Raw genomic sequence first — 21950 nt, 5'->3', positions numbered from 1 at the left:
TGCGTAGTGCTTAGCACATTTGCGGTTCCCACATCTGATGTGGTCCAAAGATATGACTGACATCTCTGAAATTGTCTGTAGTGTGTGATGTCTAGGACTAGCACCTGGTTCAGCATGCCCCCTGACATGTGTCCCAAGTCCACAGGTAGGACTTTTCCTGGACCTGTCAGTCACTGGCACATTAAAGAAATGGTATTAGAAGAACTTTCACATTCAGTCGTTCAGTTGTTGCCTTAATAATCAAAACTCTTCACAGAGTCCTGACCTCAACCCCATAGAACACCTTTGGGATGAATTAGAGCAGAGACTGTGAGCCAGACCTTCTCGTCCAACATCAGGGTCTGACTTCACAAATGCACTTCTAGTGGTGTTTAGGAACACACTCCTAAACCTTGTGGAAAGCCTTCCCAGAAGAGTTGAAGCTGTTATAGCTGCAAAGGGCAGGACAACTCCATATTACATTCATGTGCATGTAAAGGCAGACGTCCCAGTTTAGGCCTGGCTCAGTCTCCGCTCTAATTCATCCCAAATGTGTTCTATGGGGTTTAGGTCAGGCCAATCAAGTTACTCCACACCAAACTCTCTCATCCATGTCTTTATGGACCTTGCTTTGGTCACTGGTGTGCAGTCATGTTGGAACAGGAAGGGGTCATCCCCAAACTGTTCCCACAAAGAGCATGAAACTGTCCAAAATGTCTTGGTATGAAGCTGAAGCATTAAGAGTTCCTTTCACTGGAACTAAGGGGCCGAGTCCAACCCCTGAAAAACAACATCAATGATTTGGAGGGGTGTCCCAATACTTTTGACAATACAGTGTGTATTTGGGTATTTGACTTCAGGCATCTTGTTGGGGTTTGGTTTTGGACTTTTTTTTTCTAATCCTAATATACAGGGCGGAGTTTACTTTCTGTGCAGTGAATTGCAGGCACTAGGACCATGAAACTGAGCTGTGATCTCTCTCTCTCTCTCTCGGTCCTGTGTGTGTGTGTGTGTGTGTGTGTGTGTGCGTGCGTGTGCGCGCGCGCCTCATCCAGCCCTGAGCTTTGAGGCTGAGGAACTGCGCGTCACATTCAGCGAAGTCTCAGCGCGGCATCACGGACAGGAGTTCTGCCAACTGTCACAAAGAAGGGAAAAATAAATAAATAAATATGGTGAAAAGTGAGAGACAAAAGCGAGACGCATGCAAGAGCGAGGACTCAGAAAGCGGAGCGGACAGCAGGAATTTGGACGCTTGTCCATTTAGTGCGGTTTTCGGCTCCAGAGAATCTCCCATCAGCACTTTCCTCCAAAACGTCCAGGTTCTGCTGCAGGCGGCCAGCTACATTGAAAGAGCCGAGAGGAAGGATGGAAGTAAGTGATGAGGTTGTGTGTGTGTGTGTTGGCTGTGCTGTGCTTCTTTGCTGATCAGGTTGCCTGAAGCACCTGCGTTACACGGACAACAGACTGAGACAACAAAGAAGCGAGTTCACGCGAGCACAACAAGGAGCGCAGTGCGCGCGCGATGGGACACTGGGTTAAACCCCCCTCCCCTCCCCGCGCCTGTTTCTCCTCTCTTCTTTTTCCTCCCCCTGGTTTCCCATTAATATAGATGAATAGTGATCGATATTGATTGTATTGAATTGTAGCAAAATTTCGGTCACTTATTCCCTGCATCAGTGCATCAGTGCACGCGTTAATGGACCTGGATGTTGTCCCTCTCTCCTCCTCCCCATTATTTTTTCCACTTTTTAAAAAAAAAAAAAAATTTTAGTTGTAGCATCATCCCATCTCGTAAAGGCCCCGTTATGTGTCGCATAGTCATGAATATTCACATGACCTATATAAGTAGTAGACATGTTTACAGCTTATATAATAACTTATACTCCTGGCCTAGGGTTAGTGGCTTGTGTGCTAATGCGCTTTGTGATGCACTTGCACTGAAAAACAGACGAGTTTTTGGTGGGTTTCCAGACAGATTTGGACATGGATTAATGTTATTTTAGTCATGCAAGAGTCATGCTAGTTTTAATCGTGATTGGGGTTTGGGGATATCGAGCTATAACACACAGACTGGAAGGGGTATTTTTTTTTTCTTGTAATAAACAGACAGAAAAAATAACTAGTCTTGATTGGAGCCTATGGATCCGTTTATGTTTCACTTTCATATCGATCTAAAACAGTTTCAGGGTACGGCGCGAGGATGTCTTAGATTTTAACCACGAGAACAATAATAATAGTAGCTTCTAAAATGCACTCTTAATAGGAACTCAAACAAAGGCCGAGTCCCTTCTTCCTGCATTTATCCTGTGCGTGCATGATAGGAAACCTGCGTGCACAATTATTCAACACGTCCGGATTTGTCGCGTGCCATTTAATTTCTTCTGCGTGATCTTTAATGTTTAAACTTCCCATATCTGCTTCCTGGTGTGGGTGTGCTCACATGGCTTCCGCATGAGAACTTTTCTGCGCTCTGATTGGTCAAAGCCCAGCGTTATAGAACAAGCCCACAACGGGGCTGCGCCAATGAAACGCGCTGTGTGCGTGTGACGTCACGTGTTGCTGGGCCTGTTGGTGACTCTGACAGAAACTTGTGTGTGTGTAAGAAATAGAAATAGAAATTAAGGTATGTTTTAAATAAGACATTTTTTGTGACGAGTAGGTGATAAAGTGCGTCGACGTATGTACGATTTGAAGCAAATCCAAAACAATATGTGTTTTCTCTCATTCTACTGACTGAAGTGAGCGAATATGTGATGGGTGTTTAGACTTTGCGCACCGTTTCGGTTCCGTAGAAACTCTACATAAGGTGCGAAAATGCCTACGTGCGCCACGACATGGTTGAATTATTGGCGGAAGAACTCCATCATCCAGAATGCCTAGCGGTTGGGGCTCGTCTGCGCATGCGCACTTGGTTCCTCCTCAGCTGTGGAGCTAGGTAAACAAACTGCGTGAGGAGAGAGAGAGAGAGCGCGAGCACAAGCAGCGAGGACTTGGCCGGAGTCGGGCTTTCTGGGGGAATTTTTTTGTTTTGTTTTCTTTTTGTATAGTTTGTATTCATTTTATACACTTTTTAGTCTTTGGTGATTTCATAACTTTTAAATTTTTTAATAGCCTGGGTGTTTTCTTTCTTCTTCTTCTTTTTTTTTTAAATTCGCGCTAGGTCTGCTAACCGACCTGAAGCGGATAATAAACAGAGGGCAGAAGAAAGCTCAATCAGAGTCGGTATTTTGGGGTTGTTTGAGGCAGTCTATTTAATACAGAGGGGTTTTTTAAGTGATTTTTTTTTTCTTAAAAAATTGTGCAATATATACAGTGATATATTGCAACACTTTGGAAGCAATATCTTTGTCGTTTCGTGCTCTCCTAAACCCATTTTAACGCTCGACTCCTTATAAACAACATGACTGCGGTGCTGAACATCCAGAGGTTACTGGAAGCTGCTGAGTATTTAGAGAGAAGAGAAAGAGGTAAAATATATATGTATATATATATCCGTCCTTATATGAATATATGATCGTTATGTGTTTATTCTAGTGCATTGGTTTATGGGATATGAATAGTGCCACGTCAAGCTGCAGGTCGTGAGAGCCGTTTAGAAACGAAAGTCACGCGTCCTGGAAACCCAGAGTCGCCATTTATTGCTCGACTCCACAACGCATTAAATCAACACGATTGTTTTCTTTGTGCTTATTGCATTTGATTGTTTTGTTTTGTTTTGTTTTTCAGAGTGCGAGCATGGCTACGCCTCGACGTTTCCGTCTATTCAGAGCTCCAACAACTACCAGAGACAAAGAAAATTCCGGAATAAGAAGCACAGCAGCAATCACAACAGGTAAACACGGGAAATAAACCCCGGTATCTTTCCCCCTCTATCTAATGCAGTGTGAACGATATTATCCTCATCGAACCGCATCGACTGTAAAAGCATGCGCATAACGTCATACGTACAGCTCGTGAGCCACCGCTCGCTCGTGTGTGTGTGCGCTGTTTATTTCCTTGTTTGTTAGAGCTAACTCTTCCGGTTCTAATGTGATTTTTGTTTTAAAAGAAAAATTTTGCATTCTTCTTCTTCTTCTTTTTTTAACCCGCTCGTGCAGGTGGTAGTGTTGTTGGGGGTGGCGGCGGGGGAGTGTGTGGGGGGGGCACGTGCAGCTCATCAGCTGATTGTCAAAACGGCAGAGCGCTGCAGCAACGCGAGCGCTCAAGGGACCGTCGCGAAATTCCCTCCCAGCACCTAAAACGTACAACTGCGCTCGGAGGCACTTTACAGTAAAAATGAATTTAAGTACTCGTGCAACACGAAGTAATCACATGACAGCAGCGTTAGCAACAAGCTAGCCAGCTTATCTTGGCAACCTTGGCTCAAATGCAGCTTTTTAAAGAACTTCCTGATTTCCTTAAGCGGACATGCAGAGCCCTAAAGGTTCTAGGTTTGAATTTATTCTTTACAAATAGTGACTTGGTTTGTGTCAAAACAATAGGAACTGTTTTGAAGAACAGCAGTTTTTGGATGCCTCACCGTGCAGGAATGCTTGCAAATAAGGAACCGTTCTGATGTAACTAGGGCTTCAGGCGTGTTTCCCAGTTTTCCAGGCACACCACAAAGGTGAGCTGAAGTGCTTCTGCTGTTCTAACAAAGCCAATCCAAAGAACGGGTTGACAGCCAGGAGTTAAAGGCCGGACATGTGCCGGACAGGAGGTGTTTGTTGGACAAATGTACATTTGAGGAGTTTCACTCTCCGAACAGGGTGTGAGATTTTACCCACGATCCCTAGCCATGTTTTATTTACAGCAAGCTCTTGTTCTCGGGCTGCCAAGGTGAATTGGAGCAGTTCTTCATCAGGATAATTCTCCAGCTTTTTTACTCTTCTTTCTCTAAGATAGCAGTTTGCAGTTTGCGTTACCCAACGCAAACAATCATGCCATCATTTTCAAACGAAAGGCAGATTTTTTTTTTTTTTTGCCTTTTGCCCACTGTGTAGATTCGGACCAAAGCTTGTAATCATCCCATGATTACTAAGCCGTGCCCCTTTAAATCCAGACGTTCTCCTTCCAATCTAAACTGTAAACCAGAGTGCCTCCAGACGCCTGCAGCTGCTCGCGTGCCAGCTTTGCATCTGCACGCTCGCTCTGTTTGTGTGGACTGGAGGAAAGGAGAGGGTAGGGGAAGGGAAAGGGTTCCCTCCTGCTTTCTGTGCCTTTCTCTTCTCCATGCTAGACATCTTGATGACTTTCAGGGTCTGTGCAAAAAAGAAAGCAGCTTCCATGCGTGCACGCCAGCGTGAGGGTGAAAGAATGCCGCAGTGCTGCTATCTGATCCGTCGACATACCTGCGCGAGCGTGCTAGCTCTCCCTGCCACAATAGGACTGTAATGAGGACAGGCAAACGGAGCGATTAAGGGTGATAATAGCGTGTATGGCAGGCCCTCAGGGACGCACAGGCGTATTATTACATGCCGTGTTTGTCTCCGTTCTGTTTGTCTGTTCTCCAGTTGTTTCCAGTCATGCGTGCAGCCTCGGCTTTGGTCTGTGACTCGTTTGCATTTTCTTGTCACGATAATTCCTCGACCTACATTCTGGCTACAGTTATGGAAAGAAAAAGAGGCTCCTCTTTCAAGACTCCATCTGTTTACACACAACATGGCATTTCTTAGAACTGTAAGTGGTTTGTGACGTCAGGGCGGCTTTTATTTATTTACATACGACGATCAGTACATGATCAGCGTCATAGTGGATCCTTCACATCCAATTGCAATCCACTGTTTTTTTTGGAACATGGGGAAACCCTGGAAGCAGGCTACATGCCTGCCTTTTCATAACGTTTAGGTTGGCTGTTTGGGCTGGTTCTATTAAGCATTCCTCGCTTTGTTTTTTTCAGAAAGGAGTTCCATGTAAGAGCAGTCCAAAGAACCCTTAAGGGTTGACGTTGAAGGCGAGTTTCACAGCTCGCTATCCATTTCAGTATCAATTTATCTGAAACCCATTGAAGATAAACCTCAGAGGTGGTTTGTTTCTCCACGGTCTGTCAGTAAAAAACAAAAAAGCAACAACTCTGGTCTGGTGAAAGGAATCACGGGAGCACTGAAAATAACCGTGTAATGTCCTGCTCAAATGGATGAGTGTGTTAAATCTCAGAAGTGCACTAGTGTTGCCAAAATATGCTTAGCCTCCTGCTTAGGCGGCTTCCTCTCACACACCAAAGACAGAGGAAAGGAACTACAGTCAGAGTTTGTAGTATTAAATCACAAGAGACATGCAGGCATAACAGGAGGAATTCACTCTCTCTCTCTCACACACACACACGCACACACCCACAAATGGAAGAGGTACGCGTGTGCTCCCCTGACACTAAGCATCCTGTCGCACGCTGCAGAAACACCGGCCCCTTGCCCCCTTTCACCCCCCCCCCCCCGTTTGTGCAGAAGCGCTCAGGTCGAGCTCGATGCAGCGCTAACGGCGTCCGAGTTTAAAAAAAGGCTGCAGAGAGTTGGCGGAGCATTTCCTCTCACGCAAGAGCATGGCTCACTTTACATTATTTACAACCCCAGTCGCTCAGAGGGGGGTGGGAAAGGGGGGTGGTTGGGTCAGACACGAGGGACGTCCTCACATGCTTGAGCTCTGAGTTCAGGATTCTTCCTTTTGTCTTTCCACGTTATTTTTTTTTATTATTTTGTATTTTTCCTTCATCTCTCCAGTGGCTTCTCTGCCCACTGCAGACAAAGCAAATAACACCAGAGGTGCAAAGAAAATGTTTCGGATGAAATTATACCCGGTCCTTTCCCTTTTTTTTGTGATATAGAGATGAATTGCGGTATTATCCTGTAGCACAGATGTGCTTTGTGTTCTCGAGAAGGTGGTTGGTTAACTCAGCAACTATGTAGAAGGATCCTGAACTAAAAGGAGTAAGACAGAAGGAATGAACATCTGGATTGTAGCATCACAAACAGGACAAAAACTAACCTAGCTACGCATCGAACTTGATTCCGCCTTAAACACACAGAGTCTCGTCTCGTCTGATGCCCCGGAGCGAATTCCTACACAGTTGGCATGCAGATGTTGGGTTTGTGTTCATGCTCTGCGACTTTGTGCCACTGGCGATTGTGTTTTCTGGTTTTAACATGCCATCTGTTTCTCTCTGCTTTCTTTGTGCAGGTCAACACACAACGAGTTGGAGAAGAACCGGTGAGTTCCAGCTCTTTCTACATCACACAAGCATTTCGATTCAAGAGGCAAAGCATTTCGAGGCAAATCTGCTTTTTGTCAGCGTGCCTCCTCTGCCTCAAATCAAGTTTGTGTGTTTATTCGGGACACAAACACTAATCAAGTCGGGTAAAATTATGGGGCGGAGCCAGTGGGGGAAAAAAAACCATTTTCACCACCTCACTCGCACCCACAGCGTCGTGTTTGTTTATAGCACTAACTAGTCAAGGACATACTCTATATTGCCAAAAGTTTCGGGACATCTGCCTTTACATGCACATGAATGTAATATGGAGTTGTCCCGCCCTTTACAGCTATAACAGCTTCAACTCTTCTGGGAAGGCTTTCCACAAGGTTTAGGAGTGTGTTCTTTGACCATTCCTCTAGAAGCGCATTTGTGAGGTCAGGTACCGATGGTGGACGAGAAGGTCTGGCTCGCAACCTCCGATTCATCCCAAAGGTGTTCTCGAGTCGGAATCGCGTACAGAAAAGCGTACAGATGTCGATACGGTGATATTTTCTGTCCGGTTTGTGGAAGGAGTCTCCGGTATTTTGTTAACTCCAGAACAGGTGCTAGCTTGTTTCCGTGTGTAAATATTACATGGATCTGCTCACATTTTGGCTCTTTACACTGACTCAGCTTTATGATTGCGTGTCACAGCGAGCGGTCATCTCGTCAGAATCGCAGTGGTCCGTCCGGCTCTACACAGGAAGCAGTATTATGCTGCCTAAGAATTAGGAGTGCATTAGTGCACAAACTGTGAGAATTTGGCACTCGGGTCAAATCCACTCGATAATCTCTGCCCCGGAGGACTGTATACATAACACATGCGCTCGGGATCTGGGCAGCAGCCGTTATCTTTTCTCAACCGTCATGCGCCTGTCTCTCGGGAAAGGACTCGGGGCAGATATTCCACTGCAAGGACGAAGTGGAAATAGCAGGACGTTACACAGGTTTCTGTCCAAATGGCCCATTTCTAGTAAAGGAGAACGTGTGTGTGTGTGTGTGTATGTGTGTGTATCTTCTGCTTAAGCCAGCTGGTTAAGCGAGATATCAACCAGATGCCGTGTGTCATCAGTAGACACTCTGATGTCACGCTATTTCTCGCGACCCGCTCCGTGCACACAGGAAGACAAAGTGTCGCTATTGTTTCCTCAAACGCTCACCAGATATTTGTTTTTGAGGTCTGCGACATCCTCTTGAACTCACCGATCTCAACCACAAAGCTTCTTCGGAAGCCGTCACTGACTGAAAATTAGCAACTCGGCTCCTTTATTGCACAAGAGAGAGAAAAAAAAAGGAAAAGAAGAGAAACCGAAAGCGGCGTCCATTTTGCGTGGAGTTTGCATCGTCATGCAAACCTGTTCACATCTTGTCACGCACATGTTTTCTGTGCTGAGCCACGGACTGAGATGAGTCGAGTAGATTGTCGTCTACGCTTAAACACCGCCAAGCTAACAACACCAGATAGCATGGATTTTTTTGAAACAAGGTCTGTCGCCGTTTTCCGATTTTTGTTTTGCCGAAAGATCAAGCTGGGGTTTTTTGGGGTGGGGGGGGGTATGACCCTTTTGAAGTCTGTAGAACACAGAAACAACCACTTTAAAAGAGGAACAGGAAGTGGCGAGACACAGACTGTAAACAGCACATAATCAGCTCTCGCGAATATGCACACACACACACCACACGGACACACACACACACACACACACACTAAAGATATATGGCCCTGATGGACACAAAATGGCCGTCTGACATGCAGGAACCTGTTACTAGCTAGCGTTAGTAATATTTGAAGTAGTTTAGGTCGGAAAGCTAACTTGGGTAACTTTAGCAACAGTTTTCTCATTTTCTGAGTGACTTTTGCTTAAACTTTGTTGAATTAAAGCTAGAATCAGTGAATTGTGAGGGGAAATGAACCAGGCTGTGGAATTTACCTCAGGAAAAATACAGCTGAATTAGAACAAGCAGAGCAAACGCCACAGTCGATAATCAGCCAATCAGCTACTTGTTGCTATGCCATGTCACTCTGACGGAGCGACCCTATTGGTCACTGTTTAATGGCTCTCTGATTGGTCCAAATTTTTTCTTTTTCTTTTTTTTTTCTTTTTTTTTTTAAAGCCAGCAAGTTCTTGAAGTTACTAATGAGAATATAATGTTTTGTTCCCTGATTAGCAGAGTATGCTGAACACACACACACACACACTCGCACTATGTGGAGGGTTGATGTGTTGTGATGCCTCTCTGTCCAGCAAGTGCATGTAGTCAAACTGGGACTGTTTGTTCTGTTCTCTCGAGTGTGCTTTTGTGTGTGTGTGTGTGTGTGTGTGTGAAAGAGAGTGGTGTAAGCTTTTGTTGGCCGGCAAAAGCAGCTTAACAGGGCTCGATCTCTGGACAGAACATCACACACACACTCTCACACGTGCTATAGCAGACTTACACACACACACACTTATTCTTGTGTATGAACTCCTGTTTCGATGCAGAGAACTCGTTGTACGTTTCATCAAGCATACATTTCAGGAACAGGACACATGGATTCAGACCCCACTGATTCAACACACAGCTCCTGAAGATCCGGTTACACGCTGAGCATGCTGGGAGACGTGTTTGTGCGACAGCGTTTTCGGTGCCGGAACTGAGCCGAGTCTGCTCGAGAACCGAGTCCAGGGCGGTATCAGACGGCGCGCCGGCGCCTGCACTGGTGTTAATGGGAAAAGGGCCGAGAGAAAAGAGAGCGCACTGGAGCAGGAACAACAAACTCGGCAGAGATGTTACTCATCAAACAAGCACTGTTTTGGAGAAAACACAAGGGTTGAGTCTTAAATCTCACGGTACTGCTTTAATAGTTGAAACAGGACACAGCGGTGTGTCAGACCATACAGTGAGGAGTACACCAGCCCTCCTGTGTCATCACCGTCACCCTGATGGTCCTATTTGCTCCGGAACACCATTTTCTCTGAAGGCGTCAGAGCGAAAGATTCTGGTTTGAGATTAGTTTCCTGAATACGCAGGACAACAAACAAACGAGAGATCACGTGATCAAAGATCAGTATCTGTGTGAACCGAAGGTCAGCCAATCAGACGAGGCTCTCTGTTCTATGATGTGGCTTTCGATTCATTGTGCGAGTGTGGTTTCGCAAGAGCCATTTTGTGCGAGTGCAGGTGTGCGTGTTTGAATGACTCTTGTCTGCGAGTGCAGGTGCATACCTCGAAAATTGTGCGAGGTTTGAGCTTTCTGGTGTCAGGGTGCAGGCTTGTGAGTGCCAGGGCATGAGAGAGAGTGTGTGTGTGTGTGTGTTAGAATTTAGATATCCATCAGCAGAAGCTTTGGTTCGGACAAAATGGTTTTCTGTTAACATCTGGCAGCAGCTGTCTACGCGTGTGTGTGTGTGTGTGACTTTGTTAGAAGAGGTGGGGGGTGGCGGGGATACGGCTAGGCTTTATCTGAACTTGCTATCTACAAAAGCTTTATATGATCACACACAAACACACACACTCATTCTCTCTGAGGGCACGTGAGTGGAATCTGCTGCTCGAGGCAGATTAGAGCAGAGCATGTGAGTTAATCCATGTGTTACTGATGTGCCCACAGCCGTGTGTGTGTGTGTGTTTGTGTGTGTGTGACTTTATTAGAGCTGCAAAATAATTCATCATAATAAATCAGTAATTAGAGCGTTGGGCTAATTGGGACTAGAATAGAATATAAAGCAGAGCCGATTTTGTGTCTCCCGTGTGTGTGAGATATGGGGAGGATACTAGGATGAGACATGATTTCATCAGCTGAATTTTCTCTTAGCTTGTTTGCAGTACATTTTATGCGATGATAATTACGATGATGATAATACGAAGTCACTTGGGACAAACACGACTCGGGGGTGTGTGTGTGTGCGCGCGTCTGTGTATGTGTGAGAGAGATGGGGGTGTACTGTAAAATCCTGTACCTCTTGAATCTAAAGCGAGTAATAAAAAATATTCCCGTCTCGCCTGTGGGAATTCTGAAGTGGTAAAAGTACAGAGCTGTGAAGTGTGTGTGTGTGTGTGTGTGTGTGTGTGCACATGTGTGAACATGTATGGTACACTTGGGCTCACACATGTGAGTGTGTGTGTGAGAGAGAGAGGGAGAGAGAGAGGGAGAAAGAGACACACACACACAAAGGAGAAGCAGTGAGTATTTGTATAAGGGGATCCCCTAAAGAGATGTACAGCAACACAACAAAGGAGCCTTTAAAACCTCTTTTCCCTCTCTCTCTCTCTCTCTCTCTCTTTCCCCCTCTCCATCATCACCCGGCCATGTTCTGTCGTTTTTTTTTTCCCCTTTCTTTTACATAACAGCCATTTGATGTGCACCTGGGCTAAGAGGCTGTGTCTAAATCGTTCCTTTTTGTGGCGTTCCACTCTATATAAATGACTATAAATAAATGTGGGTTCTAAGGCCGGCATTCTGCTGCTATGACGCGGACGGCATCGGAAATTCCCGCGATAACAAACCCCACAGCTATCACGCATTCTCTTCCACCGCCGCCTTTTGGACATTTTGCTACACAAACCTAGTGTAAAGTAACGTTATTCAAGGCTAAAAAAAATATCTGGCTCTGTTTCCATGTATAGACTGTACCACATTAAGTGTGTGTGTGTGTGTGTGGAAGGAGATGTCCAGGCATGCAGTCAGTCAGGGCAGGGAGTGTGTGTTGAGTCACTGTAAGGATGTGTGTCAGGACGGTCAGAAGAAGGACATTGTAGTGTGTGTGTAGTGTAGTGTACAGACAGATATACATTGAGTCATTTAAGGAGACGTGTGAAACCACATTGTGTGTGTGTGTTTGTGCGTGCAAGTGTGTTTCTTGGAACAAGTCTGAACATGTTTGGGCAACAAGGATGTGCAGCTTCACTGCTGTTCCTGCATTTCTATGTTTAACCCACACACCAGAGCAGATCTGATGCTGATTTCCTGCCGGTGTCCATGTTTTGGTCGTCGTCCTGTTACTCCGGGCGACGGTGCGGCCAACATCGTGCTTCACACTCTGATGAACCCGGGTGGATTTGGTGTCATTTTGGTGACATCAGAAGAGAGAACCTTGTTTGTGGGAATTCTGAAGTATGGCGTTGTGTGTGTGTGTGTGTGTTTCTGTAGACATGGGCAGCCAAGCAACAATGAGTCTTATTAGTATTCCTTAGTCCTTATGCCACAAGGCCAATACTCAACGTGATACCATCACCACCAACATCATCACCACTATCACCATCACCATCACAGCCATCACGACCATCATCGGCATATAACGGTATAAACCGTCCCAGGGGGTGGGGGTTAGTGGACATGGCATTTAGCCAGGAGGAAAAGACCCAAAGAGTCTCACCCTGAGAGGGTCGGCTTTTACTGAGAGTCACAAAACGCACAAATTCAGCCTGTGTGTGTGTGTGTGTGTGTGTGTGTGTGTGTGTGTGTGTGTGTGTGGTAATAGCCATGACACTGTTAAGCAGGACGCTCTCGTATGTTGTGCGGGTGTGGATTTACGAGAACTCAGGCCACGTGTTGTGTAATCGTGCCACAGATGGAGCGTCATTCACGCGGCTCAGTAAAGGAGTCTATTCTTGGACACACACTCAGTCACGCCACATCCTACACACACACACACACACACAGTCGTGCAGATACTACCCACACACTCCTGCTGAAGCGGGCCGAGGGTACACCCTTGAGGAATGCCTTTGGTGGCGGAACAGGAATGCTAATTCTGAAACTCGAGTGTTTGTGTGTGTCAGTGTTAGCTGATGTAATAGGTTCAGCTGTTTTTGAAATGACAGGAAGTAGACTAAAATTGTGGATAAAGCAGAACTTCTTTAAACGAATTCGATTTGGATTTTCGCAGCGGTTCCTTTTTTTAGTATCCGTTTTTTCTCTCTTCTTCTTCTAAAACTAGACGCTATTGATCTTGCGTACATTTCCTGATTTCAGTCTCAACGCTCCGCGCACACACACACACACACACACACACACACACACACTCGTGATGCTTACAGGTGTGTAGAGCGCCTTCGCGGTTTCGGATACGGCTCTCGATTAACCGGATTGGCCGGGATTAGCGCTCAGAGATCCACCCCGACTACGTGTAGCGATCCGTTGGCATTTCTACGAAACGAAAGCACAGACCTCGTCCCATTAGTCATCGCCTCTTACATAAAGCCCCAGGGTGTGAACCAACAGTTACCGTTTATTTTCTTTCCCCGTGTTACACCGCTGTTTTCAAAACTCCCTTGTGGACTTCCCCTGGAAATTTGTAAAGTATGTGTCACGGCGTTACACCATGTGATTTGTGTAACAGCGTAGAATCTGTGACAGGCTTTCAGTAGCTAGCGTGAGGATTAGCCAGTGAAGGTAGCGAGTGAGATAAACGTGAAGCTGTAACTTTTCACCACAGATAATGATGTATGTATGCATGCATGCGTGTGTGTGTGTGTGTGTGTGTACACTCTCAGGACACATTAGACATGTCTGTTGATACCATTTGAGAGAGAGAGAGTGTGTGTGTGTGTGGGGGGGGTCACTCTCACAGGTCAAAGCCTGATGATACCATTTGAAGTGTGTGTGGGGGTGCTCTCACATGTCATAGTAGACATGCCTGATGATACCATTTGGAGAGAGAGAGACAGAGAGTGTGTGTGTGTGAGCGCGTGTGTGTGAGCGTCGCTCATTACACTTGGTCTCTGATAAGGCACAGTAAATCTGCCACTTATCTTCACTGGCGAGACATGTGTGTCTTTGTCTGCGTCTGTGTGTGTGTGTGTGTGTGTGTGTGTGTTTTAAAAGAGTGTATGTGATGGTGGACGACAAAGCAGACACACACAGGCCTGATAAGGCATGGTACAGCCGGCACCGACTTGATATCAGACGTATAGGAGACACACAGATAGTCATCACTGACACACACACACACACACAGTAAAATAGACAAAGAAATTCCTTACATTTTTTTTATTATGTGTTTGATGCAGATAGTGTCTTATACAATGCTCACTACAAAGCCACCCCGTCTAGTGTGCTAGCTGTCTCGGGATCAGGATTAAGACTGAAAATTGTTTTTTATTTATTTTTAAATACATTTTGAGGAAAGATTATGCTGTAAAATAACTGACTTTTAATCTGTGTGTGTGTGTGTGTGTGTGTGTGTGTGTGTGTAGACGAGCCCACCTGCGTCTTTGTCTGGAGCGATTGAAGGCACTCATCCCGCTGGGACCCGACTGCAACCGTCACACTACGCTGGGCCTGCTTAACAAAGCCAAAGCACATATAAAGGTAACACACACACACACACACACACACACACACACACAAACATATATATAAGAAACGTGCTATGAAAGGGTTCTCAGGATGCAGTTGAGTTGATTAAAAGTGCTGTGGATTTCACATAACAATGTATTTTGAGCTAGAGCCTCATTGATTTATCGACTGTGTGTGTGTGTGTGTGTGTGGTGCTGGGTCACATTTTATTATGCTGCCATACTGTCACTGGACACATTGAGTGTGTGTGTGTATATTGATCTGAGAAGTCTGTAGTAAGTGCATACACACAAGACTAAGAGAGTGTATACACACACACTTTCCTTGACATGAAAATATGACTGGTTGTGTGTTTGTGGGTTTTTGTGTGTAGAAGCTGGAGGAGGCTGACCGGAAGTCTCGGTACCAGCTAGAGAATTTGGCGCGGAAGCAGCGACACCTCCAGAGGCAGCTGGACTCCCTTCGGGGGACGTGTAAGACTGAGAGGGTGCGCACAGACAGCGTGGGCTCCACCCCCTGCTCCGACCACTCCGAACGCTCCGACTCAGACCAAGGTAGACAGAGACACACACAGACGCTATGGGAATATCTCATACAGCATAGATCTCATAGAGAGGGTGCCAATATTTTCAGAACTATTGGAACTATATATATATATATATGAGAGAGAGAGAGAGAGAGAGCTGTATGGAATGCAAGGAGGATTTCAGATCTGAATACTTCAATCATTATTTCCCTCTTCCTCACGCAGAAGAGATCGAGGTGGACGTCGAGAGCACCGAGTTCTCCCATGGAGAGCTGGATAGCGTGAGCACGGCCAGCACCAGCGACCTGGATGACCACAGTAGCCTGCAGAGCCTGGCCAGCGACGAGGGCTACTCCTCCTGCAGCGTCAAGCTAGCCTTCAGCTCATAGACACGTGCGCACATGTGCAGTCCCAGCAACAGCGACTACCAACCCCCCTCCCCCCCACACCAACCCACCATCCTCTCCACTCTACCACTACCCAAAACCCCTGCCAGAACCCCACAGGTGACCAGAGCACAAGCCGCCGCCTCCCTCAGAGCAGCGTTCTGATTGGCTGATTGAATGTACACACTGCCTTTACCGGCTCTCTTTCACTCTCTCTCTCGTTTTTCTCCAAACGCGGAATTTTGCCTTTTAGATTCAATTCGATCAATTTGATTTCTCTCTCTCTCTCTCTCTCTCTCTCTCTCTTGTGTGATCTGGTTACCTGTCGGACCGTTCTGACGCAGACTCGGTGCGAGCGTGAACGATTCCGGAAATCCTCCGCAGCACCGCATATCACCATCAGCTGCGAGAGAAACGGCTGAGGCATACAAACTCTTGTGCTACGAATGGTGCTACGTGAAAAGAAACCCGACGGAAACGAGAAGCGCTTCTCGTCGCCGGGAAAGTGGGCCTTCCTTTATACGGAAGTCTTTCCCACGGTGCATTTTATGGTGCGTCACAAAACGTCGGAAGCAGCCGAGCCGTGCTTCCGTCCAGCAGCTGCAACGTAGACATCCCTCCTAGCGGTAACGAGCAATAACTCCGAATTTTTATTTTATTACCATTTTTTATTTTTTTCTCTCCCCCCCCTTCCCCTCGTTTTTCCTAGAGCCCCCCCCCCTTTTTTCCTCGGACGCCGTCCAAAAGAGCAAAATCCAACTTGCTTTTTTTTTTTTTTTTTTTTTTGTATATAATACATAAATAGTTTAATAAATTAAGAAAAGGAGTTTTAAAAAGAAAAAAAAGAAGAAGAAAACCTAGATACCTATGGGTAGCCTCTGTTGCTGTTCGTCTTGTGTTTTATTTTGTGCATTTTAAATTATATTTTTGGAAAGATACACACCTATCCTTCTCAGATTGCTCTGACCGAGTGGCATGGACAGTATTACACTTCTGCTCCACCATTTATTTTTATTTTTTTATTTTTTTTTCCCCATTCTGACCAAAATGGAAGGAAAACAAAAAAAAAAAAGTCTCACTGACGGACGCCGTCGGCAGCGGGACGCCCGAGCGCTGGACCTCACACACACTTTTTATTTATTAGCTATCTATCATTTATTCTAAACCCCCCCTCCCCTTCCTCTGTGTGTGTGTGTGTGTGTGTGTGTGTGTGTTCCCCTGTTGAAGCTGACAGGCATTCCACCAGTGCTGAGCGATTTCCACTCCTCCATCATCAGCTGACTTTATTATTTATCAATGGAAGGAAGTCATATTTATTCCTCTTCCCTGTTTTGTTTTCCTCTCTCTCTCTCTCTTTTGTATTTTTTTTATTTGGATATTATATAACCCATCCCGAGCTGTGTGTGTTTCGAGCGCTCGACTGAACACGGTGCTGTTTATCCGACACCAGGCCAAACCGCCCACGAACACCGCATCTCTGTTTCTTGAAGAAAGAATCTTTATTTAAAAAAATTTCATTCTTTCCACCTACTTGGTTCTTTACCCCCTTTTAATCTGCACTTAAAATAAAGGACCCACGTTGAGACGACCATGTGCTTCCTGACACACACACACACACACGAGCAGGGATCTGTTCAGCAACATCCAGTCTGCTCTCTAGTGCTGATTTTGTTATATCAAACACCGATCCTAATTCAGCTCTGAGTGCAGTCGGGAATGTTCGGGATCACACAGAAGAGCGGGAAGAATTCCGATCCGAGATCGGCGTTCCTGCTCTTTCGGAACACAACAGGGAATTTTTTTTTTCCCTTCAAGTCTCCTGAGTAATGAAGTCTTTATTAACGTCACTTTAAACACTTGATAATCGTAACGCTCGTACCAAACCAGGCGCTGAAGTCTTACTACGTGTGATCCCAACGCCTCCCGCAGGTGTGTGTGTGAGAGATCAGGAAGCCTCGGGTTGAACACGGAACGGGTCCCAGAGATGAAGCTAATTACACCTTGAGGTCCTGCTGAACTTTGTGGTCATTTCTTTGTCAAACATGCACTCTGATTTAAGCTGTAAGTCCAACTGCAATACTTACAATAAAACACAGAGATTGTCCAATCTGAAGACCAAAAAGAAATGTCTGTGTGGTTTTTTATTTCTGTCGGTACAGATTTATGAACGATTTTCTATAGAGAGGTTTGAACATTTGTAGTTGCTGTAACGTAAAAAGTGAGAACAGGAACTGACTGGTTTTCATGAACGTAAAGGATATTTTTATAAATGCTGAAGCACAGGAAAATAATATTTGGGCTAGTAACCATAGCAACCATGCTTCAGGTCAAGCTTTGTTGATTATTTTACTATGGCAGCTCACTCCAAGTGTTTTATTCCATATATATATATATATACACACACACACACACAGATCAGGTATAACATTGTGAGCAGTGAGAGGTGAAGTGAATAACACTGATGATCTCCTCATCATGGCCCCTGTTAGTGGGTGGGATATATTAGGCAGCAGGTGAACATTTTGTCCTCAAATTGATGTTAGAAGCGGGAAAAATGGACAAGTGTAAGGATTTGAGCGAGTTTGACGAAGGGCCAAATTGTGATGTCTAGACCACTGGATCAGAGCATCTCCAAAACTGCAGCTCTTGTGGGGTGTTCCCGGTCTGCAGTGGTCAGTATCCATCAAAAGTGGTCCAATGAAGGAACAGTGGTGAACTGGTGACGGGGTCATGGGCGGTCAAGGCTCATTGATGCACGTGGGGAGAGAAGGCTGGCCCGTGTGATCCCAACAGACGAGCTACTGTTGCTCAAACTGCTGAAGAAGTTAATGCTGGTTCTGGTTTCGGATACGGCTCTCGATTAACCGGATTGGCCGGGATGAGCGCTCAGAGATCCGCCCCGACGCCGTGTAGCGATTAAAGCAAAAAGGGGACCGGCACAATATTAGGCAGGTGGTCATAATGTTATGCCTGATCAGTGTATATCAGGATAGAGTCAGGCATTGTGGATGTGTTCATCTAAGCTCCATTTTAATTCGCGTTACAGTCATACATCCTGGTTTGGAAGTGAAATTTAAGCCTGATGTTAACATCAAGGATAAAACACCAAGGATTAAAGTTAAACTTAATCCTGATTTATTTCATGCGTGTAGTTGTAGACCAGCTGGATTCTCAGATAAACTGGTTTTTAATCCAAGGGTTAAGTTTCATCTTGGGCTTTGTTGCTATAGCTAAGTTCTAATAAAATATTATTCATTGTTCTGTATTACAAACTCCATGTCTGTAAATCTTAGTTGGTTTATTTTTCACTTCCAATCCAGGTTATTTAAAACCCGAGGTTTGGCGACACCTATGGGCCAAGAGAGGTGTTGCACTATATATACACACATTTCGGGACAATAAAGACAAAACCAAAACATTTCAGAATTTATTAATAGCTAAATATTTATCCATCTATTTCTTTAGCACTAAGGGTGTGTCGAACATTTGGTGTTTGTCTGACTTTCCCCTTTAAGAACCTTTGCTCCACATGAATGGCGTCAGGCGGCAATTTGAATAATTTTGCGTTGCGTAATTGTGCCATTATGTGAGAAGAATAGATGCGTTTTCATGCTGAACAATTGCTTCATCTGGCAGCGTGGGCTTCCTTTTAGTCTCCGAGAGAGAGAGAGAGAGAGAGAGAGAGAGAGAGGGAGGGAGGGAGAGAGTACGGTGTTTTGCTCCATTGCTTTCAGATGGGGATTTAAGCCAGCATTGTGTTATATTATGGTTTTTCTTTTCTGCTTGAATGAGCTCGCGCACTCGGTGTCTAAGGAATGTAATTAGGTTTCGAAATGATCTGCTGCCATTGTTGCTTTTCATTAAAGCTCCAGCAACATCACTGAGGTGATATTTTTCTTAGAAATTGTCCTTCCAGCATTGCATACACTCAGATCAGCTTGCTAACCATCTGCATTTATCACAAACAAGTGGACTGAGTGACTAGTAAACCACACTAGTTAGATGTGTTTAATAGTGGAGAGCAGAATTCTGAGAAAGAAATCTTAAGATGTTGCTGATTCTCAGACCTTCATAATTTCTGGCATTTGGCAGACACAAATATCTTACATTTTATACAACTGAGGGTTAAAGAGGCCCAGCAATGGCAGCCCTGGGATTCAAACTCACAACCATCTGGTCAGTAGTAACCAATAAGATCCCCATCATCTGTCCATCAGACACAAATATCCTACATTTCATCTTATTTTATACAACTGGGGGTTAAAGGGCTTTACGCAGAAGCCCAGCAATGGTGGACCTGGGATTCAAACTCACAACCTTCTGGTCAGTAGTAACCACTAAGCTACCACATACCCATCATCTGTCCATCATCACACAGATATTCTATAATCTGAAACATCCAGTGTCATAAACATGGACAGGAAGAGAGACTGCATCAGATCTCAGTGCATTTTGGTTGAAAGATAATTCTTTAAAACATAGAGCTCGAGGTGACCCCTCGGTCTCGTCACTGTTATTCTGTAGTCCAGTCCAAAGTGTCCTTAACTTTTTTTTTTTTTTTTGAGCCAATGAAAAAACAAGATGCATGAATATAAGGCTTTTATAAAAACACTGAAGTAAAAAAAATTGCTTACCAACACACAAACCCTTCATAATTGCTAAAATAGAAGTGATACTAAATGAAGAGCCGTTTGGGAGTCGGCTCTTCTAACGGAGCCGAGCCAAAAGAGTCGAATCTTTGAAAAGTGCCAGATCTCCCATCACCTAGTGGTTAGTAATTGTTTGAATCCCAAGGAACCAGTGTCACCTAGAGGCCTGGAGTGGTACTGCAAATATTGGAATTTTGGAAAAATACAAATAAAAACAATATTCCAGCATTTTAAAAGCATGTTTATGTAGAAGTTCCGGTTGAGAACAGGTCTTGATGTTGTAAGTGAAAGGGGAAGTCCAGAAGTCTCTCTCTCTCTCTCTCACACACACACACACTCACACACTCACACACACACACATACACCCAGAACTGTACAAGACTAAAGAGAACTGAACTGTACAAGAGTCTCTGTCTTTCTCTCTCTCTCTCTCTCTCTCTCTCTCTCTCTCTCACACACACACTCACACACACACACATACACCCAGAACTGTACAAGACTAAAGAGAACTGAACTGTACAAGAGTCTCTCTCTCTCTCTCACACACACACACACACATTCTCTTTCACCTGTGTGGACACACACACACACACATAACTTATATTTTTCACTGTTTATTGCACTACCTCAAACCCTGTTATTTCATTACGCTGCTGTGTTTATATTTACGTTTATGCCTATTTCTATTTGCACTACCTCACCCGCTGCTACTCTGTACATCATTTCTCTTTATTCCATTTCATTTTTTACATTTCATTACATATGTTCTTTTTCTTTTTCGGTGCTAAGTGTCTTGTTTTTGTGTTGTCTTTTTGTACCTACTGTTTTTGCACTGTCTTGTCTTTGCACCGTTTGCACCTAGTTGCACACTGTGCACTTTATGTGGCTGGGGACAAAAACTTCGGTCCTAGCTCTGTGTGGTTTTTTTGTGTGTTTTATCTTCATGTTGTATGTTTATGGAGCACCAACGTTGTTTTGTCAGTTATATGTGGTTGAAATGACAATAAAGCTTCTTGAATCTTGAAACTCTTTTACAACTCATTTTCTCCACTCTACTCAGTTTCCCAACTTTTTGTTTGTTTGTTTCTGTCACGTGACAGTGAACTCACGAGCCGGGTGGGGGGGCGCAACTCATCATTTAACATTCAGACACACTGGGTGCACGCGCAGGGCTGAAATAATGCTCGTGCATCTATGTGTTATTAGTAGCAATTTCGCGCATGCGCAGAACACATCGTGTTTCCCGTACGGACCGAGCAGTGACAGATAGCGGATGATGGGATGAGTTTTTTAGCAGGTGGGCGGGGATATGGATGTCACGTGACCGTATCAGTTATTGAACCGTGCAGTACCTGGAGATAGAAATGTAATTACCTGCATCCGCCAGTAGATGGTGTTGTTCTGTCATGGTTCGGGTCCAATAATACCTGAATTCATGCCGTTTCCTCATTTTGAGTCACTTTATTATTATTATTATTATTATTATTATTATTATTGTTGTTGTTGTTGTTATTGTTATTATTATTATTGCTGTTGATGTTATTATTATTATTATTATTAATTCAGTAAGCTAGTCATATTTTTCTGTGAGCAAAAAAATTTCAAAAAAGCAACATGGAAGCAACTTTTTCACAATGGACGAGTTGATTCTTTGTGAAAGCGCTGGATGTTGAACTAGATAATGACCAGCGAATCAAGTCCATGCGCATTTAGCGTATCAGTTTCATGTAGCCTCCTGTTCTCAATGCTTTCTAGCTAAATTCGGCAGTGGCGGTCATTAACCTGATGCCCTTCAGCACACTGGGGAATCAGCAGGAGGAGAATTTCTTACATGTTGTGAATGATGTAACTGAGCCGTCAAGCAGATGGATGGAGTTTAAAACTGAAGTGAACTCTGATACCTAGTGTAGATTCTGAGGCCTGT

General features: G+C 44.7%; 1 protein-coding gene across 2 annotated transcripts; it reads left to right on the top strand.

Annotated features, from left to right (window-relative positions):
- Nucleotides 1–1029: 1029 nt before the first annotated feature.
- Nucleotides 1030–17185, top strand: mxi1 (max interactor 1, dimerization protein). Of its 2 annotated transcripts, none has more exons than XM_058381889.1 (6): nucleotides 1030–1350; nucleotides 3706–3811; nucleotides 7132–7161; nucleotides 14363–14477; nucleotides 14839–15019; nucleotides 15217–17185. In XM_058381889.1, exons 1-6 carry the CDS (start codon nucleotides 1149–1151, stop codon nucleotides 15378–15380), a joined length of 798 nt encoding a protein of 265 aa, XP_058237872.1. In that variant the 5' UTR covers nucleotides 1030–1148; the 3' UTR covers nucleotides 15381–17185. The 2 variants fall into 2 exon arrangements, with proteins under 2 accessions (XP_058237872.1, XP_058237873.1); XM_058381890.1 differs by lacking the exon at nucleotides 1030–1350 and adding an exon at nucleotides 2756–3446.
- Nucleotides 17186–21950: the final 4765 nt, after the last annotated feature.

This window comes from Hemibagrus wyckioides, linkage group LG27 (genome assembly GCF_019097595.1).
Source record: "Hemibagrus wyckioides isolate EC202008001 linkage group LG27, SWU_Hwy_1.0, whole genome shotgun sequence".
NCBI lineage: Eukaryota > Metazoa > Chordata > Actinopteri > Siluriformes > Bagridae > Hemibagrus > Hemibagrus wyckioides.
The sequence above is the reverse complement of the archived record's forward strand: the minus strand, read 5'-3'. Positions and strand labels throughout refer to the sequence as shown.